Source organism: Carassius gibelio, chromosome A3 (assembly GCF_023724105.1).
Source record: "Carassius gibelio isolate Cgi1373 ecotype wild population from Czech Republic chromosome A3, carGib1.2-hapl.c, whole genome shotgun sequence".
NCBI lineage: Eukaryota > Metazoa > Chordata > Actinopteri > Cypriniformes > Cyprinidae > Carassius > Carassius gibelio.
In genome coordinates this window covers 21,950,449-21,978,219 of record NC_068373.1, presented here as the reverse complement: position 1 = coordinate 21,978,219, position 27,771 = coordinate 21,950,449, and the positions used below count along the sequence as shown (strand labels likewise).

Sequence of the window (27,771 nt, the reverse complement as noted above, 5' to 3'; positions counted from 1 at the left end):
GGCTTGAGCACGGCTTGAAGTGCAGATTTGAAAAACAAAACCCCTACATGCTTTCCCACTCCCACACCCACTCCCCAGGTTGGCTGTGGGGGAGGTTGGAGAAACTCGTGACTGGCCTCTTCATGACGTGGGGGAGCATTGGAAACATTTCCTTTTTTGATAATTGAAGCGCTAGTGTTTGTGGAGTCATTTTAGTCATTCTAGCGTGTCATTTTCAGGGATGTCGTTGGGCGCACAGGAAGCGAGAGCAGCCAGGGATGCTGCTAATCTGTTTTGTCAGCGTGTTTGCATGGTGTGATACAGACCGACGAGGCCGCCCTGTCGTCAGGCCAGGCAGGAAACACAAGCTGTCTCTCACAGTGGCATACTGCCAATAATTTTGTCATGTGGTTAGCTGGTTATGAAGGATTTGTGAAGGAGCCATTCATAAAGCGGTGTAAACACAACCTTGTTTGTAAAATTTTTGTGTTTCTGCTTTCATTAAACTCTAGATTTTTTTTTTTTTTTTCAGTTTACATTTACAGTTAGGTGTTAACTACTGACTTCATGTGTGTGGCGTATGTGTGTGTGGGAAGGTTTATTGCAATCCAGTCTGCCTTCAAAGGCTGAAAAGCTTTTGACATCCTCTCTGAAAATGTTTCTAACTCCTCCCTAGATTACTTTTGGTTTCCCAAAGAAATCTCTGACCCAGATTTGGCCCCTTGCAGCTCCAACTGCAAATATCATCATGTACATTTTAGGTTTTAAGTTTAACAAAATTGTCTTTATTAGAGTGTAAGTATTAGCTTAAAAATAAGGACGAAATGTGTTTTAGTAAGAAAAATATCCATATTCAAAACGTAATAATCACTTTAATCTAGCTTGCGCGCAAAGTTGTAAATGAAGCAGTAAGTCAAGGTCATCTTTGCGCCAGATCAAAACAAAACAAGTTACTAAGTAGAGACTGGTTGTCCTTTGCTAAAGTAGAAAACTTTGCATCCTATGCTCCTGTTAACAAATGTTGGTTTTGATGAGATTTACCAGCGCATGCGCATCGCTGACATCATTCTTCATTCCCCTGGAACTGCTTCTGTGTTCAACTGATGACAAAAGCTAGATTATTAAGTTTTGAATATGGATATTTTTCTTACAAAAATGCATCGATTCACTAAAATAGGCCTTTGTTCACCCCCCAGGAGCCATGTGAGACACTTTTTTTTTTTTTTTTCAATGGACCGATGAAGTGCAACACCTGCTGAGTTGCATCAAACAGCTTGAAAGATCAAAGACAGTTTTTTTAAATTACTCTGACTGGATTCATATTAAAGAAGAAATTCATATACACCTTGGATGACTTCAAGGTGAGTAATTTTTGGGCTAATTTTCATTTTTGGGTGAACTAATCCTTTACGTTTTAAATGTTAAAGTTGCTGTACTAGGTATTGCAGTCCAAATTTAAAAATATTGGAGAGGGCTTTATTTTTCACTCTGCCACTCCTCCTCAGACTTGTCGCACAGAGGTTGCCAGATTAACGACACCAACAAGAGCGAGCACAATTGATGATGAATAAAATTAAATGCGCTGTGTTTTCCACCAAATGGCAACCCGGGATGCCGAAATACAATTGGGTAAACTGGCAGTTTCACAAACCAAAACAAGGACAGACATTTCAGCCCGGAACACACATTTTCAAGGGAGAATAACGGAGTTATTATTATGCTTTAGTTGAGTCAAAATCTCAACCTTTGAGCTTTGGAACCATTTTTCCACAAACGAATATATTTAGTTGTAAAAACCTTTAAAATAAGTTAGGTTTTTTATTGAATAAAAAAATGCTTGTCAAAAGAAGATTTCAAGTAATCTTATGAGTTTTGTCATGTGGACTTCAAATTTGCATCGGTTTCTATTTTTCGCATCTTTAGAATTGACACATCGGGAGGTTGTGTTATTTTTTTTTTTAACACGCAAAAATTTCAGACGAGAATTTTGGATGCGTATGACAGATAACGAGAGAAAAGTGATTATTTGAAATCTAGATATTGTTCTTCCAAAAACGTGCATATTCACTACAGGATGCCTTTTATTCACCCCCTGGAGCGGTGTGAGGCACATTAATTATGAATGCGCACACTTTATTTGACGACTTGTGGACCGTTCAACTGCAACACTCGGTGACTACAGTGATAGAGCTTGGAATAGCCAGGACAATTTTTTATATAACTCAGACTGGATTCATCTAAAAGAAGAAAGTTATATTTACCTAGGATGCCACGGGTGAGAAAAACACAAGCTAATTTAGATTTTTGGGTGGACTAACCCTTTAAATCTTTTGTTTTATTATTATTATTTTGTGTGTATAGTATCCTTTAGGTATGGGAATAAAAAAAAAAAAATACAAATAAATATTAAATCAATTTTAAAAAATCTGTCCCGTAATGTGACCGCTTTTTTGTCTTTGTTTAGTAGAGCACAGTGAGATTCCTTTTATGGGGTTTATCTGAAATGTGACATTTGGTGGTGCAAATTTTGCAAATATCAGTAGGATGGCCTACAGCCAGGAGCACATCAGCACAGTGAGCTTGTGTTTGAAATGCTGCTGTTGTTCTTGGGCAATGGTATCGCTCAGAGGGGTCTCTCACCACACTGTGTCCTGAATCAGCATATGGAAAGAGTAGATCCATTAAGATAGTCTGCAGAAGATTACCGTCTGTTTAGAAAAACTGAGTCTGGGTCTTTTCCTGTTAGCAGCAAAAAGAAATAGTGTAGTATTGACATCTCAGTAATTGCAGTGACCTCCTTGGCACAAGTTCTCATAGGAAAATTCAAGCACTCTGAGTTGGCAAATGCCAGCTGTTTTTCAGTGAGAAAGTCTGTTGAAGGTCACGTTAGGTTTAATACATTATCAGGTGATTTTATCCATTTTATTTAAAGTACACATTTTATCAATTCATTCGTTCCCTGGGAATCTAATCTATGATCTTGGTGTTGCAAGCACTTTCAACTACAGGAAGTAGTTTTTGGCATGTCCCCACGCTGGCTAATGTGATATATTAAATATTAATATTAAAGAGCCACACAGATGGGAAATCAAAAATTACCTGTATTTCAGTGTATGATGTAGCTGTCCATCAGTGTTAACTATGCGCAAAGTAATTAAACCAAAAAGTACACGATTTATAAAGTTATTGGCTTCTAAAGTAAGGAGTCGACTCTGAATCGCTGAAACGAGTCGTTATAGATTTCAAATCTTTTGCCCATCTCTATGTACGTCACTAGAACACTTTGCATAATAATCTCCGCCGACCGTGTTGGGAGAAACAAATCTCTGAGCTGCCCCACCCCCCCACACACACACAGAGGCTCTGGTTGGTGTGACAGCATCATGTCGAGGAGACAGTGTGTTTTTAATTGTTTTTAAAGGCAAGTTTGTTTTATTTTCACTGCCAAAGAATGAAGATCAGAAGAACCAATGGCTAAAATTAATCCCTTTTGTTGTGTTAACAACATTTCACTGATGACTGCTTTTCTAATCTCGGTGTGTTTAAGGCGGGATTTTCAAAGCGTTTTTCCATAAAAGAGGGTTCATTACCAACTTTATTTGCACCAACAAGCATCTCCGAATCACAACCTGTGAGTATGATTATATGGTTATGTGTTTGTTTTCTCCCGAGCGTCAGTATGTGTGCTGTTTGCAGCCTTTGTTTGCGCTGATCTTCATTTACAAACACGCCATTAAAATGAAGTGTAACTCCGTGAATACTCAACGAAGATACATGAGAGAGATATCTATAGAAAGCTTGACATATCTTCTTTAAAACTAAACAAGTGCTGCCGAAAATATTCTGTGATAAAGTAATCCATATGAAAACAACGCGATGTCCGTTTTTCACGTCTCCCTTCATTATATCTAATGTGACCACGCCCCCGCGCTGAACGCAGATTCAAACTGAAGCGCACAGCTTGAATACGCCCACACAGAAGAAAAAGCGAGACTGTTCAAGTTTTTTATTTTACTGTTTGCTTCGCGATGAGAGGAATAAGACATAATTCACCCCAAAAAGATGCTAACGCATTGTTTACCGTGAATTTGTGTGCGGAAAAACCAATCAAAACTGACTGTCAGTTGACCAATCAGAACACAGTATGCTACCGAAAGGTGGGGTTTAAGGAAATTAAATCTTTTGAACAGCTTCGCGCGAACCGTTTGGGGATCTCTGAGAATTGAGGTAATTTTAAAATGATATTTTGACAAAATAACAATGTTTTTTAACCTTGGATGGATTTAAACCTGTTGTACATGACTTTTAAACAGTGATAGGAAGCTTAGAATTAGCTTACTGGCTATTTAAATATAATTTTTTTGTAACTTCGTTTTCTTGTTTGAAACCAATTAAGCAGATGGATTTAGTAGACATGCAAACCTGCATTTGTGTTGCATATTTATGTAAAGGCACAGCATTCTGCCAGTAGGCTGAGATGATCTCATGGACCCAAAGGCTGTTAATCACATTCTCCAAACACATTATTGGAGGTTGTTAGCTATGTAGTTCTGGCAAGAGCTGTCATTCTTTGTAAATTAGGGTATTTAAGCACTGATTAATCATATCAAGAGTGCTTACTGGCCATTTTACCAGATGGTGTTGGCACCAAGTCACAAATTTCTTCATCTTGAGACGACTTTTCACCCATTGTCATCATCATTCACACCTCATTTATCTCAGATGAGATCCAGCCTCACTTTTGCCATTGTTGTTTTCTGTAAAGATGCTTTGCAATGATTTGTATCATAAACCCATAAATCATGACCCTGGCAAGTCTTAAGATCGTAAGTGGGATAGATCGTGTTTATATATTAGCAGTGGGTCACTATGTCTGTCTAATCATCTGACAACCGTTTAGTCAGTTATTGATGTGGACTCTGAAAGAGGTATGGTTTATCAATGGTTATCAATGAATTTGTCTTGGTTTATTCATCTATCCCCAATATGAGTCCGTTTGAATATTCACCTGTAAGTCAGATACAAAATATTCGTAAACGTAAATGCCCATGTATCTGTTTCAAGTTGGCACAACCCTTGCTGTCTGTTTTGGAACCGTCAAAGAGTGAAAGATTCAGAAGACTTCACAAAATCTTAATTTTTCTTGAAGTGCCACTGTGAAGAGTGGACACTGTGGTTTGAGGACAAAGTTGCTTCCACAGTCTATACAAGGCTGTACAAGGCTTAATCGTCCTTCTAAAATTAGATCGGTTTAGCATTTTGCCCACAGGGTATTGGTTGTCTTGGCTTTTGGAAATGATTTACCATCTCCTCCAATCTCCATCACACAGAAATATAAAACAGCAATGAAGTAGGGCTGAAACGATTCCTCGAGTAACTCGATTACAAAAAATTATCGAGGCAAATTCCTCTGCCTCTAAGCCTCTTTTAATTTATTTTAATTCTCACGTCAGGTTCTTTTGCAATGATTTTTTTTTAATGTGACACAACGCATCACACATCACCCACAAAGCGGAAGGAGACACAAGCGCGGTCTCTACTACTAAAAAAAAAATCAATCTTTTTTTTTTTTAAGGTTTAATCATACAACATTTCTTCCATGCTCTATTTTTTTTATAGTAAATCCCCTTTGTTTACCAAAAAGTTAAGTTTTCAATAATTAAAAGATACATTAAAATAATGTTTTATGTGTTTAATGTGTGTCTCAGAAAATGCTTTATTTAAAGCCCCAACTGAATGGCACTTAAATGCACTTAATTCATCTGTCAACTTTATTGTCATTGTTCACAGTACAAGTACAGACAGAGAAACAATGGGTAAAAATTAAATGTTTATTTTTGATGTGCATTCTATGCATTTAAAAAAATAAAAATAATTTTTTTTCTAAAAAAGGAAACTTCATTTTAAGAGACCCAGGAGTCTTATTTTCTCTTGCATAGTTAATATTGCACTTTGATTAAGCAAAAACACATTTTATCCGATTACTCGATTAATCAATGGAATTTTTGGTAGAATACTCGATTACTAAAATATTTTGATAGCTACAGCCCTACAATGAAGTAATGGACATGTTCTCCAAATTCAATGCAGAGGTCTTGAATGCGAGCATTTTGAGGGTAGATTGTCTGCTGTGAAGGCTGCGTTAACTAAGGTAATCTAATTACCACCATGGCTTATGTCTAGTAAACAAGAGCTGCACAATTATCCAATTATTACCTGATAATATTGCCCTAACCAGAATTTTAACTTGTGAATTGTTTACATTGATGTAATTTACATAATCATTTATAATTTAACAAATGGTGAGGCAAACTTTATCAATCTGATGCATAATGAACTAGAGGTCAACCGATTATCGGTCTGCCGATATATCGGGCCGATATTTGTCATTTTCTAATAAATCAGAATTGGCCGATATCTGTGTTAAGTAGAACCAATTTAAAGTCAGGCACATCAGCGGTCAGTCCAGTGATATTGTTGCATTGGAAAGTGCTGCTTCTGCATGTGAAGGACCCCAAGCCAAAACTTTTGGAAGATTCAACAACTGTCCTGGGAGATAAAGGTGGTCAGAGAATTTTACTCTGTAAATGGGGTGGAGAAGTTGGCAGCTCTCACAAACACTGCAGTGTGATTGAGGGTTCCGTTACTCCGCCCCGCTCACAGACAGCACCGTGCTTGGAGAGACAGCTATCCTGAAGCAGCCCAAACCGGTGAATGACATTTGTTCGGAAGCATGGTTTGCTGCAGACAATAGGCAGGTTTCCATCCAACTCAATTGCATTTAAGGATGTCAATATTCTATCATTTCCATGATCGATTGTCGTTTAAATTAACAATCAATTAATAATGCTGCAAAATGCGTCTGCAGCGGTATTATTATTATGTGCAAAAGCCCCTTGGAAAAAAAAGGTTTCTCACCCGAATTAAAGGGGTTTTAGTCTGCATAAAATGCTAGTAGCAGGACTGTAAAATGAATAGATGTGATTATGATCATTTGATAAAATGAAGAGAGCCTGCCATACATTTGAGATCATTTTACTTTGTTGACCGTTTCCCGTCAAGGAGACCACTGAATGCGCCTCTTTAAACGGTTTTGTGGTGCTCGTTGTTTTTATTTTAAAACGCAATTGCAATGTTTTCAAATTTCCTATAGTATTAAAAATTAAAATTATCTGTGGCGCTTGTAGCTGTGCTGCTCAGTCAGTGTACTACTTTATTCACATTAAACTTTTTATGCAAGTATTATGACCAGTACTTTTTTTGATCCTGTTCTGCAAAATGGTCTATTTTGATTTTTTGCATTCCACTAGGCCTATTTGTTTTTTAAAAATCCGGCGTCTACAGTGCAGTGTCACGCAGTACATGTGTTTGTGCATATGAGGACGAGCGAGCACGGGTTTGGATGTATTTGGAGGTTATTGCTTGCGTCTCATTCTGCACATATCCAAATGTTTCCATATTCGCAATGTATCTGAATGTTAAACTATAATTTTGAAAAAATGTAAACTAGACGGAAAAGATCATCCTCTTCAGATCAGCAAAAAGGTCCTTGGCATAACAGCAGAGTGGACCGGTATACTACGGTCTATTTAAACTGACCAGTGTAACCTTTTATATGTTTGGTTGACTGCACTTTATTTTAATAACGAAAGTTTGAAATTAGAATGCGCTTTATAATTTAATGTTCTGTGTCATTTATACTTAACTGCAGCACTACTATTATTTATTTTTTATATATTTTATTTTTTATATTTTTCAGTTTAATTGATTGTATTATAAAATAATATATATATATATATATATATATATATATATATATATATATATTTTTAATACTTGGTCAGTTTATTGATTTGTTTGGTTAACTTTGGATAAATTTTTTATTTTAATACCGTGCAGTGCATAAAAAAATAAGATAAGAGAGATGGTTCAAGTCATTGGTCAATAAATGATAAGTTTAGAAATGTTGTGTATCCACTTATTATTAGTGTTACATTTTAGCATGCAAATGAAGGGGGAAAATTCCAAGATATCGGCCCTAAAAATCGGCAGCACATATCGGTGATCGGCTGACCCTGACCTCTAAACATCGCCATTGGCATTGACATTGGCTATAGAAAAAACCCATATCGGTCGATCTCTACATTGTACCATATTCTGACTGGAAACAGTCCATTTAGAATGACGGACATAAATGAGCAATACTTTGAAATATTAAAATTTAAAATAACAGTTTTCTATCTGAATACATGTTAAAATTATTTATTCCTGTGATTGTAAAGCTGAATTCATTAATCTAGTTTTAAGTGTCACATGATTCTTCATAAATCGTTCTAATACTGATTTACAGCTCAATCAATATTTGGTATGGATGTACAATTTTTTATATACATTTATGTTGATTGATTTCTTGTTAAATTTGTTAGGTTAACAACTGCATCAAACATACTTTTTTCCAAACTTTTTCCATTTAAGACTCCCAATTGTCAAACACAACTTCTAGATTCATCTTTAGACTGTGTCGTTAGTACAACTTTGTTACCAGGTGGTCTGATAAACCTCTGACCTGAAAATTCTCTGGAATCATCTGAGCCTAATAAGCCCAAAGAATTACCTTGAGGCAAACTCAGGCTTTGTGTTTTAAAGTAAATGCACTGAGTGATGATGCCCTTTTAGCAGTATAGTCTGTGCTTTTAAGATCTGCTTGCTTTTCTAGTTTGACTCGTTGGGCCCTTTTGAACCAGCACAATGGTTTTCCCATCTCTCCTGTGATCACACACTGTGAGCTTGACGGACAGGTTGAAAACTGTATGGAAACTCTGCGATTTGGGAGATTTGAAATGCTTACATGCAAAGAGGGTTTCTGTGAGGCCATGCAGATCAAATGATTATCAGACAAAACCCATCATGGGTGTCACCGTTTGTGTGGTTGTCACAATAAGATTGTCAGAATGAAGTGTATATCTTAACCGAGAATAGCTCTGACCTCATTATACATAAAAGTAAGTAACTTGTCACGTGAGCTACAGTGTGAGACTCAGCTTAAAAGCGACCCACACACCATTTTCAATTTTAATAAAAGCGGAAGTTTTAGGAGGTGCCTTTGATTTGTCTTAGTCATCTATTGAGCTAAAAAGACTCATTTAACGTTCAGTCGAAAAAAAAATATAAAAAATGACACCAAAATTAACAGCAAATTAGGTCATTTTGCAGCATGTTTTATTTTATTCATTTATTTTAAGTATGACAATTAATGTCAAGGTAGAATATATTTTCACAAAATTAAATATAGAATTGTTTTAATTTCCTTCTGTTGTTGGTTTTCTTTCCTTGTACTGTGCTTAATATCCTTTACCTAATTTTAAAATTGCTTGTAAATCTTTCATTATCCTATATTATCACCAAATCATGCATTCAGTTTTGTCTACTTTTTTTCTTTTAAATAGCATGTTTTGTATTTCTTTTTGGGACTGAGTAATCATAGACCTCGTTGATCTGAGCTTATGCTCCTCAGATTTTGAGTAAAAAACAAACAATAATAATTGTGGATAATTTTGCCAATATCAGTGTTTCCAACAGACTTGCACTCTATTTGTGGCGGCATTTAGGGCTGTCAAAATGACTGAAAACTAAATTCGAATTTTCAACTTGTATATTATATATATTCAAAATTAAAATGCATAATTTCAGTTAGGGTGAATAAAAGCTTTTGACTTCTCTCCTGAGAAGATTTCTAAACATGCGGCTCTCTTGTGTGAGACATGAGTGCACTGAAGTCCCTCTTGAAAATGTTATAAATAGGCATTCTGTGAATGGCTAGGTTTTAGTTTTAATGTAAACCACAACAACAAACGTTAACACGCTGATGCTCTCGTTTTCCGCAATATATTGAATGAACAACTAGCGGCAACATCCCGCTCTCTCTCGTGAAGCCCATATGGAAGTGACTTAAACTGTAATTCATCAACTGCCCACTTGAGGCTGGCTACAAAAGGGAGTCAATGTTAAAATGCCAAAATTAACAGCATAAAAAAAAAACATGTCTACAGCCTGGTTCAAAAAATGAGTTTGGTCTATATAGCTAATTTTGCCCTTCATGACAACTGTGAAGGGAGAGGGGGGGTTGTATAACTTATCCATTTAAATTATATTAAAGCTTGAAGTTCTGCATAATTAAGAGTGCGGCCACTTGAGTGACAGTTGGATTGTCGCTGCTATCACCGCCATCGAGCTAGGTGAGCGTGGTTTCAGCAACCAGCTCCCGCCTTTTTGCCCATTTTTGATTATCCAGGAGTGACGCTTGATGACGTGCTGCCAAGATGGCGACAGCCTCCTCTGCCCACTTTTGGCTTAGAAAACGCTCTTCGGAAACCTATGGGTGATGTCACGGACACTACGTCCATGTTTTTATACAGTCTAATCACATAAGCTGCATTCACAAACACTGCTTTATCAGGCATTACAGGCCAGATGAAATGATAATGACATACATAATTTTTTGAAGACAGTCGGATTCCTTCAGAAATACAGTAATATAAAAACATCTGCACTGAGTTTCGACTTTGACATGCTGTGCTCATGTTTATTGAACAAAGTCAAAGCCTATTGTAAAGTCTTTTTGTGGTGATCAGTTTTGATATTGGACCGCCAATAAATCAAAGTATGGGAAACACATTGAACGCGTAAGCTCCGATTAAAAAAAAAGAATTGCAATTTTTTTAAAATAAAAAATCTAAAGTAAAATTAAAAGTTGATAAAATGATTGCATCTAATATTTGGTTATAACGTGGTAGTTAGTGTTGTCAATATAATAAATTAAATCACTCTCAAAATGAAACATCAACATTTCTGTTAACCATTTCATATCTGAGTTAACTTGTTAACTTCGGTTGCCCCAAAACATTTAGTAAAATCTTTTTTTTTTTTCCGAAAGATGAGATTTTTTGGAGGCTTAATTTACATAAAGGCTTTTCAATCCATTTGAGCCATAAATCTGATTATAAACTGATATTTGGGTGTGAGTAAATGTAGCTAATGGCTCATGTTTTCTTCTTATCTCTTGTGTAGTCCATCTTGCTGCTGGGCAGTATAGCTCTAGCATGCTTGGCCTTGGACCTCCTCTTCCTCCTCATCTACTGCTGCTGGCTGTGCTGCCGCCGAAAGAAGAGCGATGAGCAGCCAAACGCAGACTGCTGCTGCACCGCCTGGTGCGTCATCATTGCCACCCTCATCTGCAGGTGAGTCTGAATGCATTTTTCCTCATATCAGCATCTCATTCAGGCAGAAGATAACATGTGTAGTCACTGCTCATATACTCTGGTCTCCAGAGAGATGATTTATCAAATTATCCCCAGCTGGAAAAACTTAAATCTGTCTGTTGGAGTGTAAAAGTAGGTGTATATTGTCTAAAGGGCTGCAGGGTTTAATTCCTGGAAGGAGAAACTAATCACTGGAGTTTGCCAGGTTAGTCAGAGCAGTAGAGTTTGAGTAGGAAGTGAGCTAGATATCTATGAGCCACTCAGTTCATTGTTCAAACTTGCTTAGCGGGATTCTCTTCAAACTGTTGCAGTGTCATGACAGAATCACAGATAAACTGTAGGGAGCCCTGAAACTTTTGCAATCACAAACTCAAATTCAATTTTTCTCATGTCCTAGTTTTCCTAGGACACTATTAATAATTTAATGACACGATTTAATTTAACCCAAACCAAACCTCAAATTAAATTATAATGTTGGTACATAAAATTCACTTGAAGCATTTAAAATAGTTTTCAGTGCTTTATTTTTCATTTATTCTGGCAAAGTAGTATAGAGTTGTAATATTAGCTATCTGTCATTTTATTGGTATTGGACTTTTTTATATAGATCAGTTTATCCGTATGAATTCTAGTTGTTCAAATTTAAATGTACTTTCAGTTTCTTTTTGTACTTTTTACTTTTTTTATATAGTTTTGGCATCTTGGTATCTTGATTTTGATGATTTGTAGGTGACTTTTCATGATCATGTCTAGGTCATTTGGATCTCACAGTAAAATTTAATAAAAAAAAATAAATAAAAAAAGACTTTAATTCACATTTGACTCTTTTAGAATCCCCATATAGGTCCCTCCATAAACACATTTTAGATTGCTTGGATTAATCACAGGATCTGTCTATTGTTTGGCTTGTTAAATTTGCTCAGGTGAAACATTGACCGGTCATTTGGCTATTCCTGGTGTGTTATAAAGTCGATGATGACAAGTGCTGAGCTGCAGAACAAAGTGGGCTTGTGCATGAGAAAGTCATTACTTCAGACTACAGCCTTCTGTCTGGTGCTGCTGCTGTAATGCATGAAACCACAAAGAGTGTTTCTGCTGTCCTTCACTCTAGTTTGCCTTCATTGTCTTCAGAATTGACCGTAGTGCTGTTTTCTTTCAAGTGCATTATAAGCCATTAAAATTCAAGAGGTCAAGATGTTTCTTTGAGTGGATCCAAACCAATGGCTGGATTCATAAACAAACAGATTGAATAAGTAATGCTGGCTTTTGTTATGTAGGTGTTTGAAAGCAAAATGGATGCACAATGTGAATGAAAAGAATTTGGTGGGAAAGTTGAGGCTCGACTATTGTCCTGTCTCAAATAAACCCTGTTGCTATGGCAGCGTCTTTCCCAGCATATCCTAACTTGTGGCTTCTAGCATTACAGCCATCATCAAGGACTCATAAAAAGACCACCACCTTTTTCCACCACAACCCCCCACGTCTCATGACCACTCCTCATGTTTTGTCTATGTTAACGTGCGCCCACTCTTCAGGGAGTCCACCTGTGATAGTGTCCGCGTGAGAGAGGGCCTGCTGTGTGGTTTTGTGAGTCTCTGTTCTTCTGTGTATGGTCTTAGCTGTCCTGTCAGGCAAGATGACAGATGAGAACTTTATGGCCACTATGAGTTATATACCAAGTCCTCAGTACATGTTCCTTTTTTTTTTTCAGCTCAAAGACAAGGCAAAATACTCGGAGTGTGTCTTCTTTGATGCCACCATGGAAGACTAATAGTTACTTCATATGCATCCTAATATTACTTGGATTATTTATCAGTGCACATTTAAAAAAAAAAAAACATGACATAGCAACATAACATAATGCAAATCAATAAAAAATATGACCGTAATGAGTTTTCAGAAAGTAAATTGTTTCCATTTTGGGCCAACATGGATTTAAACTGCAAAAATGAAGTCTCAAAATCCAAATGTACCGAACAAGATCAACTCGAACTAGACGTAAATTAATGCACGCGTGTCACCCGATCCACATATGCATGGATTCCTTTTTGCATGAGAAATTTATGTTATATTAATGCAGAACAGAACATTTTTATTTGCAAACATGTCTGTATGTGTACAAATCGCTGCACAATCATTTAATCCCCATTCAAATTGAAAGACATCTGTTTGTGGTTCAATCATTTTGAGTCTAATTTCATCCCATAAGTGTTTGTTTTGATTCATTATGTGTGGTCCTATCCATTTTCAACAAACACCTTTAATAATCATCACACCTGCGAGAAACAGGAATCAGGATTTCTCATAATGTGATATTAATATTCTGATCAAATGTATGCCTGCAGCCAGTAATGCTTTAGGCTGGCTGCGTTCTCACTTTTAAGTGGAACTCTTTGAAGTATGTCAAGAAATTGTACTTAAGTGATAATTATAACGAATTATTATGATGGTCAACTTGCTCAGCTGATTACGAGTTAATCCGAATTATTATTATTTTTGTATGCTCACAGCATGATGTGCTTTATCTGTTAGATAGTTTGCACAGTAAAACATCTCAAAAGTAGCTTTTTTTTTATTCATCACCCACTTCTAAAGCCATACTACACATTCAAATAGACATCCTTGTCCATTCCCTTGTGCCTGAAACTGTTTTTGGAGAGTCCCACACCAATGTTTGCTTTTTAAAGAAGACGTGTTTGCTTTTTAAAGCAGCGAACATCAAACATTATCTTATTTCACATCAGCAGGCCTGTATGGTAGCTGTAGCGGCAGAATTCCACTGAAAGCTCTGCAGATTTCCACGTTATTCTTTTGTACGTCATTCATACGAATCTCCTCACCCATCTCTTGTGTGTATGACCATATTTGAGTTTATTCTGCAAAACACTGCAGATATTCCATCCCAGTCAGCACAGAAAATGTTAAAAAGTGCTTATTCTGCATGGACTACTCTTCACTTATGCATGAGGAGGAAATGAGGTCCGTTCAGTGGACAGTCTTACTGTAGACTCTGTGGATCTAGACAGCCTAGAAACCATCTGCAGTCGGGACCTGAAGTTTAACGTATGCCATCGGATTTAGTATTAGATATATCTGCTAATTCTGCTTGTATTGAAATCGAAATATAGCGTTGTGCAATTCTTGGTCTTTCTTGGAAGCAAATTGTATGGTGTAACCTCCTGGGAATTGCTGATGAAAGCACTTATTTTAAGAGCTTTACAAGAAATCTCAGTGGACGCATTTGAAGGAACACATGAGTGCTCAAATAGAAACCAGAAAGTACAAGAATGTTTTACAAAATGTGGTTGAGACATGCAATCCCCTGTCCTCAATCAATGATTCATGACGAAGCAGAGGAGTGATCATAAACAGCAGAATGTAACTGTTAGTCATGTAACTGTAGATTCTTGCACTGTTCAATCAGTCGTGTAGGTTAACACCTACTCTAAATGTTTCCTGTTTATTGTGAGTAACATGAAGGGTTTGTGTTGTTATTTGCTCCTACATAGGAGTGTTTCTTTCATGTTCTCTTGCACCACATGTATTATTTAGTCCAGCTGAAATCCCTTTAAAAGCACGCTGTTCAATCAGAATTGATATAGTTGGAAGCTTGCTAGTCAAGTCAACCACTTTGAATGTAGTTGGTGTGAAACAGCCTGGAGGACTCATTCCAGATGCACAAGCACCTAAGTTTCACGCTTGGAATTCCAATGTCTGCAGCTTCAGACACATTTTAGCTGTAGTGCTGCATAACTAAAGATTATGGAAATTCAGTGCAAGACTTTGAAACCTTTCTAGAATTTATGCTTATCAGCTCATGGCTTGACATTGAGGCCACTTCAAAGGCTCTGATAGCATCACATAAGCTAGTGTGTATTTTATTTGGGCTTTTGAGGAGCTTGAGACAGGCATATATAAGCTTCCAGCATTTTTACACTATAAATATGACGGATCTGTCCAATTGTACATCATTGTATAATATACAAATTATTTAATTATAGCAGATTCCCTGATTCAATTCTTATTCACATGCTCTTGAGTCCAGTTCTGATTCTTTTCTGTTCATTTAGGTATATTTCAGTTATAATGTAGATATTTCTTACATATAAAGATATTCTGTATCTGCTAATGGACAGTAGAGCTAGGTGGCACGTTTAATATTATCACAATATCTTTGCTGACAATATAACATTGGGGAATGTGAATGTGATTAATATCAATAGTCTGTAAAATGTAAGATAAAAAAAAAGAAGTTTTTTGTCTCACTAGAATGATAGCTCATAGGCGCTGATTTTTAAACACTTCCGTGCATGTGAAATAACTCCAAAAGTGTCAAAGTTGTGCTAAAGTATTGTAACAAATCACAGACAACCATTAAAGGATTTGCTGCTATCTACACACTGTAAAATCTTAAGATCAAGAACCATATTTAAATGTATGATTGAATCCGAAAATGACAACTATAGCAATAGAGGGTCCAAAATTCTGTGCGTAAAGTCTTGCAAATTAATAGACATGCCGCTTGATCTATGTAATGTATAACTCTCTCTATTTTATGTATGTAATAATAAATATCATTTATATATTTTTTTTTAATTGGTAACTAGCTGGCTGCTCACTCTTTGGGCACAGTGACCGAACCAGTCTCGTCTTAGTCTCAGCCTCAGACATCACGCCCACTGACTGTTGGCTAAACATCTGATGCATATGGCACACAAAAGTGGAAACACTTCAGGATTGTCAAATTCGTAATTGGATTGGTTGAATTCAACAGGATTTCCACGATACGTGTGTCGCGCTTTTTAATGTTCCGCCCTGTAAACAAAAATGCTGTGGCGCCAAACCCCCTCACAGAAGAAGAAAGCCGTCGAGTTTACGACTGTGACGACCAGCGCTCATCAGTATCAACTAAACGCTGGATATTCAAAAGTATGTGAAATATTTAAAGTTTGCGGCATATAATCTTTAAAATGCGTTCTAGAGTTTTATACACCAGTCTGTTATTGTGGTGACATTTCCACACCCTGAAAGGTGACGATGAACGAAACAAACTGTGATTAATTGTTTGACATGTCGGTCAAACGGCCTCATGGGCGAGACTGGGGCAATGAACGCTGCCATAGATTCCAGGCCGTCAGTCTGAAGGTCTGGCTATGCGAGACTAGTCTTGTCTTAACCTTTTGACACTCCACTTAACCAAATCCCCACTGATTCAGGACGCTGTGCTTTAGGGGGAAGGGCACACCAGGACGAGCATAAGTAATGAGATTGCTCAGTGTGATCTGTCCAGTCAATGAAGTGTTATTCTCTAAGGAGCATTTAACCCCATTCACATTGATCAACAATCACAGGTCATTACTTAATGTATGTTATGCAACTAAAGTCTGCTTTTTAGCATTAGGGAGCCTTGGGATAGATTTTGAGGAGTCATGTGGCTTATTTTTGTTATTTATTTGTTTGCAGTATGTCTGTAGACCCTAGGGAGCTGTAGCCCAAAAAAGAGACTGTCAGAAAAACCGAGCTTTCTTTAATACAGGACAGCAGGGAAATCGGACCACCAAAGGCCACAGCTGCGGGAACATTGATTGATATGTCCTCGGGTCATTTCTTGCCTCAGAGCCCACAAAACTTCCCTTCTCTATTATCTGAGATATTTCTTGTATGGTTTTATGTATCTGACCCTATAAACCTCACTTTGATTATCCCACCTTGAACACAATAGTCCCGAAATATTAATTTACTTCTACTTCCTTGGGAAATATGAACCTTTGCTTCTTGCATGCAAATGATTTCTTAGTGACGCAATTGCATAGTTCTGTAATAGTGTAAACACAAGTAGCATTATAATTTGTTTTATTTGCAAACAATGTGAGAAAAGAAACGGCCCTCTTATCACTCTCTAGCCATTCACGCTGTGCTGTGAGAGATTATACTGTGTGTTTTTGTGTATTTAGTTAACTTTGCTTATGCAGATTATCCACCAGATTTACAGTGTAGCACGAATGCTGGGAACTCCACTGAGACCTTTCTAATGGGTCACATGACTGTGGCCTCGGGGGGGAACGGCGAGGTGACATCTGCTTCCTGATCTGCGGATTCGTGCCGCAACACAGCCCCGTCTGAACAGCAGAGCGCCTGGAGAATGAAACCAACACACCTAGTCGGTTTAACACAACTGACTGCTTGTCTACCAAATATAGAGTTGGTTTGAGAGACTGTCACTCGATTCGACTCAAGTGACTTCCTGTGTAGTGCTTCAGAGACAATGGGTCCTTCTCTTCCACGCATTATTGTGAAATCTTAATTCTTAGACTTTGGCCTGTTCGCGATGCAAATGATAAAACTGGCAAGCGCATGGAATGCATCTTAAATGTATTCTGGCTGAGAGCTGCGGGGCCTGTCCTGCGGTGAATAGATCTTTGTTTAGCTGCAGAACCCCCTTAAGCGGGGTGGCCGCTGATTTTAGCTTTACAATGGAGTTGGTTGACATACATGAGAGAGAGAGAGAGAGAGAGAGAGAGAGGTTTGTGCTGTTCTGCCACCTGGTGTTGAGGCAAGTTCAAGTCAGATGTGTTGGTGGTCATTTACATCTCTGGTACAGATGGTGCTGGTGGTCCGCTGCTGGGAGTACATTTTTGTGAATGGCCTCAGTGGGTTTGTGGGGCAGCCTTGTGTTTTTGACCTGATTCTGTGGTTGGTCAAAGCTGTTAGAGCAATCGATTCGTTTTCATCTGTAGTAGCCAAACAGTCTGAGTCAATGGTGTGTTGAGTTTCTCAGAGTGCTATCGATCATTTGACCAATATGTTTCTCTTTGTGGTTCTCACATTTGCACAGACACTTTGACTAAATGGACTTAAGCCTCTTTGTGACCACAGAAGAGAATTTTGTCAGTTGTCAACTGTACAAAGACGTAAGTGAGTAGTCTTTTAGATTATGTTAACATTTAGGGCTCTTATTACATTGACAGTCCCCATGGAGCAAAGGGCTATTTGTCTTTTATTAGGCTTGAACCAGCAACCTTCTACTTATGAGCTATATGTAATGCTGTAATGCTTAGTTAGGGCTGTCACGATTATTACATTTGGCTGACGATTAATTGTCTAAGAAATAATTCTGATTATGATGATTAATGATTAGAGTCTGTTTCTAGTCTTTGTCATACATTTTTTGTGTGCTTTGTTCATTAAATAAATGTCAAAGGTTTGTGTATTTTTATTACAGAAAAAAATCACAGGATGAATACTTCTTTCAAATCTTTACATGTACCCCTGAAACATTCCTAAGTACCTCTGTTTTGGAATGACTGATGTAAATCCGTGCCATGAAAGATCTGTGAGCCTTCACTATAATTGAATAAGACGTTCATGTGTGTTCAGTTGTGTTATCAGGACAGTGGAGTCTGAGTTAGAAGCATGTCTGTGTTTTATTCTGGCTGTGTGCAGGGATTTTGGGACATTACTGAAGTATTCCTCAGGGTTTCCTCAAAGCCTCCATTCCCGGTCTACTCCTCCTCATTTCTCTTTCTGTGTCTCCTTACAGTGCCGGCATTGCTGTTGGTTTCTATGGCAATGGTGAGACCTGTGACGGTGTGAATCGGCTTACCTACTCCCTCCGTCATGCCAACCGCACCGTGTCCGGAGTGCACAGACTGGTGAGGCACTGATGCACACTGGGTTATGTTCATCTCTCCAAAACACACCGGAGCTTGACAATCTCACTGACACACTTGGATGTTTTACTGTGTGATCTGATGAGATAAGAGCTTACAAAGCAAATGTGTGTGTTTGTAGGTGACAGAAAGTACATCAGCTCAGAGCCAGACTGTGGACGAGAACCTCCGGCTGCTGAAGGACCAGTATGCAAAGCACACAGACTACCTGTCCATCATACAGAAACTCCAGGATCAGCGGAGCGAGCTGGTTCGTCAGATGGCTGACATTCCCTTTTGGAGAAATCCCAGCATCTCCCTGGAGAATCTGGCAACCCAGATTGAACTATATGACTGGTACAGGTGCGTACTTTTTTCACAGGAATGGCAATAACACTAAAAGAAATATGTAAGGTTGTCAAACATTCTACTTCAGTTCCAAATCAGTTCTAAAATGTAAAAGAAAATGCAGATTTCACTACCCAAGTTCAGGTATTTATATAATAATTTATTTTTAATAAAGGAAAATAATGGTTGGTTTCGAGAATCATAAAAATGGCTCTTGTAGGTATTGGTCAGGGTTTCCCCTCATATATATATATATATATATATATATATATATTAGGGATGTCAACGATTAATCGATGATCGATTAATTGTCGATAAGAGATGCAATCGATTAAGGCTGTCGATGGTCGGTTAACCGATTCAATGTTGGGCTGCGTGCGGCTCATGCGCACTCAACACGTGCGAGCGGCTGTGAGTGACGGTGACGATATATAAAAGCATCATCATTCATTCACAATGTACAAATTAAGCTTTTAATGTGATTTAAACTTTAAAGTACATTAAAATAGAAACAACATAAAAGTTATTCAACATTAAAAGCAATAGAAATGTAGTTACTAATCATTTCATCAGATAACTGTTTTATATCGTGCGCTTTGCAGGGCTGCGGGACACAGTGACAGGACAGGTAGTCTATTCATTCCTACAACTTGTTAATTCATTCCTACGAATTAGTAATGTGGCAATTGTCCATGTTTCATTAATTGTGTTCCCTAAATAACCCATGATTTAAGTGAAATAAGGGAACAAATTAATAAATCGAACGAATTCTTAATTCATGAAATCTTTAATTTCCCTTCCCATGTTTACCACAGTAAGAGATGCGAAAACAGTTATTAAAAGCGAAAGATAATAAAATAAACCTGGGAAATTAGAGGGTTAGACTATGAAGATTTAGGAAAAGAAACAATGCCTAAATATACTGAATTTGTGGAAATTCGTGACCAACCGGCAAACCAGAACAAAGCCGCGTAAATGAAGACTATGGGGTCCAAAAGCATGGTCGCGATCTAACATTTTCCAGTTAACCTATCATTCCTCTAATAAACAAAGCTTTTATACCACACTTGTCATAATCAGATCTTATAATTTCTAAATAAATAATTGCTGGATTCAAAACGGCGATTAATAGGCGCTGTGACCGACACATTCCTGGAGCATTCACTGCTGTCACTAAACGGTGACGCCGAGCATCGTTCACAAGTTTCTGCATGGACCTGACTAGGGCACAGGTTCTAAGCCCTGGGACAAAATGGGATGCTTTAAGGAAAATGTATAGCCTACTAAGTAATAGGCCCAACATAAAAATAACAATTTGTTTTCATGTTTTTTTTTTTTTTTTTTTTAAATAGGCTATGCGAAATATATCCGACTTAATTAAGATTAACGGATTTAAAACAGAAGTGTGGGCGCACCATAAATTCAAAAAAAAAAAAAAGGATGACAACGCATTCTGTTTGTTTGCTTTATTTTACAAGAGCACAAATCTTCTGTTTTTATTGTGAGTGTGCACAAATGAAAGTAAACACTTTTGCGGAAAATATATATATTTTTTTAATTTCTCAGCTGTTTCGATCGCGCTGGAGCCTGCTGCACACGTATATTCTAGCGATTCAAACTTACATCGCAGTCTGTTCACTATCAAAATAAAATAGTCAACTAAACATTAAAAGGTTACACTGGTCAGTTTAAATAGACCGTAGTATACCGGTCCACTCTGCTGTTATGCCAAGGACGTTTTTGCTCATATGAAGAGGATCATCTTTTCCGTCTATATGCGAATGCGTGTTAAGTACAAGCCTAGTTTACATTATAAATAATAGTTTAACATTCAAATACATTGCGAATATGGAAACATTTTGATTTGTGCCGAATGAGACATGAGCAATAACCTCCAAATAAATCTAGCCAAAGCCGCGCTCGCTCATCCTCGTCTGCACGCATGCACTGTCACGATCTAATGCGCTGTATGCCGGATTTTTAAAAATCTGACATTTTCTAGGACCGAATCCAGCAGGATCAAATTAATGTGAGCAACTGTGTGTTTTGGTGCAGCAGCGCCGATGTAGTTCACTTAATGTGCAGCGCAGTCACACGCGCTCCACATTTCGGATAATTTGATTTTAAATACAATAATGTCAGTTGAAAACATTGCAATTGTGCTTTAAAATACAACAACGAGCACCACAAAACCATTTAAAGAGGCGCGTTCAGCGTTCTCCGTGCGGGATTGGAAACTGTCAACAAAGTAAAATGACCTCAAAAGTATGGCGCGCTCTCTTCATTTTATCAAATGATCATAATCGCATCTATTCATTTTATAATCCTGCTACTAGCATCATTTTATTCAGACTAAAACCTCTTTAATTCAAGTGAGAAAGCGTGTTGTGTGTGTGGCTTTTGCACATCCTGTCATACCGCTGACTGCGTGCCTGCAATAGACGCATTTTGCAGTATTATGGTTAACGATTAATCGATTAATTGATCGTTAATTTAAACGATGATCGATTATGGAAATAATCGAAATTTGACATCCCTAATATATATATATATACATATATATACATATATATATATATATATATATATATATATATATATATATATATAGACATTTTTATTTACCTAATAATAATGATTTTTTTTATTCATTATTGTCATGTGACCATTAACCATCATCGGGGAACTGTGAATATGTAAATGTGTTATTGAAATATTAAATTCAAATCTAAGGGTTACTTCAAGTAAACATACTTAGTAATAGTGTTCTGCTGACAGAAATGTATTAATTCCTTATTCTGGTAACTGAAGTTTTAGTGTTGCGACAACCCGAGAAATGTTTCAGACACACGTCATGTACTTCTGTTTGTTTGAAGGTGTGAAACCTTTCTAACATCTAAAAAAACAAGTGTCATCAGAGAGAGAGAAAAAACACTCATGAGCATGAGTTGTGAGCACTGCGCTCTTAGAGAGAATAGAAATTAGTATTCTGTTCACTCGCTGCCTCTTTCCACCTCTCGCCAGCCATTTACATTTCTCACTGAAAGGAATTGCTTTGGGGTCTGTTTGTTTGCCTTGAAAAGCCAAATAAGTTTAATTTCAGGCTTTCCGAAACAGGATGAACCCATAATATCAAATAATTGTGGCTTTGATTAAAAAAAAATCTGATTTTTAAATGGTGCTTGCGCATACAAAAGTTGACATCTTTATGCTAACAACAACAACCCTTATAATTGTGCTGGCAAGTTTTGAATGGATAAACTTCAGAAAAAAAGCTACTTTATCAGAGTATTTACATTTAAACAGATGTATTATTAAACTTAGATTTTAAACCTACATGTATTTAACGTTACTCAAGAGTTACTAGAGAGAGTCAAGAGGAGATAAATACAAATATGATTCTGAAATGTCTGTTGTGTGAATTTATCTCCTGCTTAAATAAAGAGAATTTTAGAGTGCAGACCTTGAGTAACATTTAATATAAGACACAGGTCTTTCCACCTACAAAAGCTGGGAGAGCGCAGTGAGTGTTGAGATTAAAACGTCTATACATTACATGAATCCTTGGTTTCTTAAAATATACATTTCTTATATGAAAAAGTGGACCGTTAGCTGTTTTTCTTTTATTTCGATTTCATTATCTAAATATACAAGAGACAACTGATCTATTCAGCATCTTATACTTTGTTAATGTTTGCGAGATACATTGTTATACAGTGTTTGTTACAGTGACTGTGGATTTTGCTGTGTTTGTAATGTTAACGTGTTGTTGTCTTCAGGTGGCTGGGCTACCTGGGTCTGCTGCTGTTTGATGTGCTCATTTGTCTGCTGGTGCTCTTCGGCCTCGTCCGTAACTCCAAAGGAACTCTGATTGGGTGAGATTAGTCGTATGGATGTGTCTGTGGGTCACGTGTGGTACATCAGAGAAAACAGAGCTTAGAGAAACTAGCAAATGACCAGAGATATTTGATCTGCTCCGTGACACTCCATGAGGCATGAATGATTTTATGCTCTTCTGTTTTAACTCCAACAGAGAAATTATAATGTCTCTTTCTCTCTGATTCACCCATCTGGGAAGTTTTAAATCAGAGATGGCACAGAAAAACAAGAACAATAGCGTGACAAGCTCTCCAGAGTGCCTGAACAACACAGCTTGAAAAAAAAACAGACACGTTAGCACCGTTTCAAGACTGCTCTCTCCACCTTATTTTTCCTGTATGAGCAATACAGCTTGTTTTGCTGCTTGATATTGCAGACTGGTGTGTCTTACCATATTATTTGAATATATTATCTTAATTATGAGCACACTGGTTTGTAGTGAAAACAGTTTTACAGCTTCTTTTTATTGTCATTCTTGTTATTTCTTTAAAGTGGCTAATGAAGCAGAAGTCTTGCAGGTTCACAGAAAACTGCTTACTACTTCATTCTGCCACACTACCTCATATGCAATGACATATAACTGATAGACTGTTGTCTGATTTTCAAATACTTTTTCTGCTTCAGATCAAAGTTACAAGACTGTTTACTTAACGCTTAAAGAACTACAATCCTGTGAAGCACTGCAAATGACATAATTCATTTAAAAACAATGGAGATGCCAGTACAGATGCACTACAGAGCTGTTTTGGTGTGATTTCCATGTGTCATAAGTTCTCTGATTAGCAGAGATATATAAAAAAAAAAAAAAAATTTACCAGGAACAAAAGATCATATTAAAGCCTGCCATCCATATCTTGAAGCTGGCATAGTGATTCCCTCTAGCTTGTCGTATTCACTAGACGTGAAGATATTTAGCATTTCACATTATATAACGGAAAACCCTGTTTGACTTTAGGTCGTGTCAGGAGGTAAAATACCATGATATTGATTTATTTACTACACTAAAAGTTGCTACTCGCTAAAAGCATGAAATCTTTAGGTTACCTTAGTTCAATCCTGACTCAAGACATTTCATAATACTATGATTCCCTCCTACTGCTTGATTTACCTTTATTTAAAAGTACAGATGGAACCATAATTTCATAAATGTACACATCACCAAAAAAAATCCCTTTAACGTCTGCACGTTTTATCTGGAAGATGTTGATTTTAGAGTTGTTATACTGCAAACAGTAATTTTTGTTCAGAATTTAATTTTTTTTTTTCTTGTATTCCAATAAAATGTGTGTGTATGTATATATATATATATATATATATATATATATTAAATTTAAATTAAGTTTAAATTTAAATTAAATTTATGCATTTAGCAGACGCTTTTATCCAAAGCGACTTACAGTGCATTCAGGCTATAAATTTTTACCTATCAATATATTATATAAATTGTAGTGTGATGAAAGGTTTTTCTGAGCAGTGTTTATGTATACACTGTATATAATGATGGTTGACATGCTGATGATCTGTGTTCTCTCAGGGTGTGTTTTCTGGGTGTGTTGGCGCTGGTAGTCAGCTGGGCCTCACTCGGTCTGGAACTGACTGTCTCCTCGGTGAGTGTCTCCATGGCAACACTTCTCCACACAGACGCAGGACAGTATTTTAGTGATGATGCGAATGCCCAAATTATATCTGTGGAATAACCTAAAGCAGCCAGTAATAGCTTATATACCATACAGCTTCTTTAAAGGGGAGATGCCATGCCATTGTTTGTATACATACGCTAACACTCAGAATCTAACACTCATAATCAAGGTCATTTTCATATCAGGAATGTACAGAGCTACTTTTCTACTACTAGTTGGCAAATCGGTTGTATGGAAGTCCCTGTATGATTAGGTTAGTTTCAGATTTACCAAGGCCTGATCACATTTCTGAGTATGGGACATCATACTTGACTTCGTCACTTGAATTCACGTCACATCAATGAAACAGAATTAAGGGATCTCAAGGTGCTTTTTTTTTTTTTTTTTTTTTTTTTTATATATAAAGTTAGACAACTTTTTAGCTTGACATGCCATCATAAAAAAAAATGCAAAACTTCAACCAGTTAAAGCACAGCAAGCTGTCAAGATGCTAATTGAACACTGTCACTAAAATAGGCTTAAAATATAAACACTAACCTTCAAAGGTTTCGGGTCGGTAAGATGCTTTGAAAGAAGTCACTTACCAGTAACCAAGACTGCAGTTATTTGATCATAAATAGTAAAATCAGTAATATTGTGAAATATTATATTTTGATATATTTTATAGTGTAATTTCTTCTTGTGATTTATTAAAGCTGAATTTTCAGCATCATTACTCCAGTCTTCAGTGTCACATGATTCTTCAGAAATCATTCTAATATACTGATATGATGCTTTCTTATCTTATCATAACATTTCTTATCATTATCAGCGTTGAAAACGATTGTGCTGCTTAATAATATTTGTGGAAAACATGGAACTTTTTTTCTTAAAGAAAGTTTAATAGAATAGAAAGCTGAAATGAATAGGAAGTTTAGACCAGCATTTGTTATTATTTGTAACATTATAAAGGTCTTTACTCTCACTTTTGATCAATTTATTGGATTAACTTTCTGTAGAGTTGAGTAATGGTCTTAAAACCATTTTTAACTTAAAAGTAGCATGCTATAAAGTGAAGAATATGCTATTTTAATACACTTTGTTTGCTTTTCTCTCTTATTTTAGGGCTTCAGTGACTTCTGTGCAGCACCGGACATGTACATAACAAAGGTGTCAGAGCAGAACATGCTTATCAAAGAAGGTATGTTTTATTTCATTCCAGTCTAAAGTTTTCTTTCAAATTTCACAGAAATTTCTTTCTGCCACAATTCTTTCACCTCCTGCTGATTTGTGAGTAAGATGCTTAATCTAGCAGGTGCTATTGTGAATCACATGCGAGTCTGTCTGAATTCAGACTGGAGCGTGTTCTCTGAGGCATGAGAAGTCGCGCAGGCGTTCATTTCCTGCTTTCACTTCCTCACTTTATCAGTGTTACTCAACACAGCAGTTCCTCTTCAAAGTGACCTTATTTTCCACAGGAGTGTGGATGCTTTCAGTAAATCAGGGGGAAGAGACAACCGTGTAGGTGTTTTTATCTTAGACTGTGTTTGTTTTGTGTGTCTGATTGTTCCCCTTTGGGTGGCCAGAGCAAGATGATGATAATGATGATGGAAAGTTGATGCTCTCACTTTCTGGTTAAGCCTAATCTAGGGGTTTAGACTCAGGATACGGGCCATTGCAAATTGGTCTTCCTGTGACTTAATCCTTGGAAAGGAAGCGTTTACACTGGCCTGAACATGTGTGAATCCCATTAAATGTTTTTAAATGGTTTCATTATGTTTTATTAAAGATGGACATGGAGAGGCAGGGGTTATACTGAGACTCAGTGAGTGAACCCAAGAATTGGTGCTATGCAGGAAGCAGAAGTGTATTTGTATATGCCTGTGGATACTTATATGCTTTAATGTAGTAGAAACCGTTTTGATATGTCAGCTTTGGCGTCTGTTATGATGAAACACTTTGTTGGTTGGCTGAGAAGAGCTACAGCAAGAGAGATGAGAGGAAAGGAAGAGAAACCCGCTGAAGGATGGGGATGATAAACCATGTGACTATCAGCTTCACACACCCATGTAATTGTGTGTCTTCTGGGCTCTATTCCTATCTTTGTTCTTCCTATCTTCAGTCTTCCTCTCATTTGTGTTAAATAAGTCCTTAAAGGAATAGTTCACCCACAATTGAAAATTCTGCCTTTTTTTATTCACCATGCTTACTTTCCAGACTCAGAAGGAGAATTATGAATTTTCACCCAGCCTTTTTCAGTCTAACACAGTTTTTTAGTGACCATGTGCAAGTGGACCATGTGAATATCTCTTCTCAGACTCAGTGTTGCATCGTCGTTTACTTTCAGTCTCTCTGAAAATCTGTTGCAAAGTAAAGCAAACGGAGTTTCACTGCTTTATAGAACATTGTCCTGTTATATGTCAAAATACTCAAATCACTCATAAATGGCAAGTGGGCATACACATACGAAACCAATCTAAAAACATCTCTGATTTCCAGGAACATCATCAAAATATGCACATCAGATCTTCGCTTACACCTTTCCATTAATTATGTTCCTTTATTCCAGAAATATATTTCAGTAATGCAGTCATTCAGCAGGAAGCATTAATGGCTGTGGATTTGTTCCTTCTGGCTATCACAGTCCTAGACTGAGTCATCCTACTGCTTTTCCCTAGAATAGAACCAAGACATTTCTGTACTTACAAATAGTGCACATGTCCCTGTGCCATCCATCGTGCTGCTTCTGTGAGGAAAGCCTCAGTATGTATTCCAGCATGTCTTTTGTGCTGTTTAATACTGAATCTTGTTGTTTAAAAAGGTAATGCATTTTTGGAATAAATTAACAAATCTAGTGAACTTTTTATTGTTGTCGAATGCTTTGGCTACATCTGCATGTAAATAATCTCTGTTATGACTGACTCAACTCCTAGTTTGCATTGTTTTTTACAATGACATTCCAGCGTTTATCCACTTCCGGTGTACTTGATCATCACTCAATATTAATTTCAAACCCAGATGATGACAATCGTTCAAACG

At 37.0% G+C, this 27,771-nt stretch overlaps 1 protein-coding gene across 2 annotated transcripts in view; it reads left to right on the top strand.

The window, feature by feature from the left end:
• LOC127952164 (protein tweety homolog 3) overlaps positions 1–27,771 on the top strand; it is a 54,271-nt gene that overhangs the window by 7,750 nt on the left and 18,750 nt on the right. For both annotated transcript variants that reach the window (XM_052550540.1, XM_052550532.1), the window contains exons 2-7: positions 11,047–11,216; positions 18,778–18,889; positions 19,029–19,249; positions 23,014–23,109; positions 24,648–24,720; positions 25,858–25,933. In XM_052550540.1, the coding sequence (XP_052406500.1) occupies positions 11,047–11,216; positions 18,778–18,889; positions 19,029–19,249; positions 23,014–23,109; positions 24,648–24,720; positions 25,858–25,933 (748 nt within the window). The remainder of the gene's footprint in view (positions 1–11,046; positions 11,217–18,777; positions 18,890–19,028; positions 19,250–23,013; positions 23,110–24,647; positions 24,721–25,857; positions 25,934–27,771) is intronic.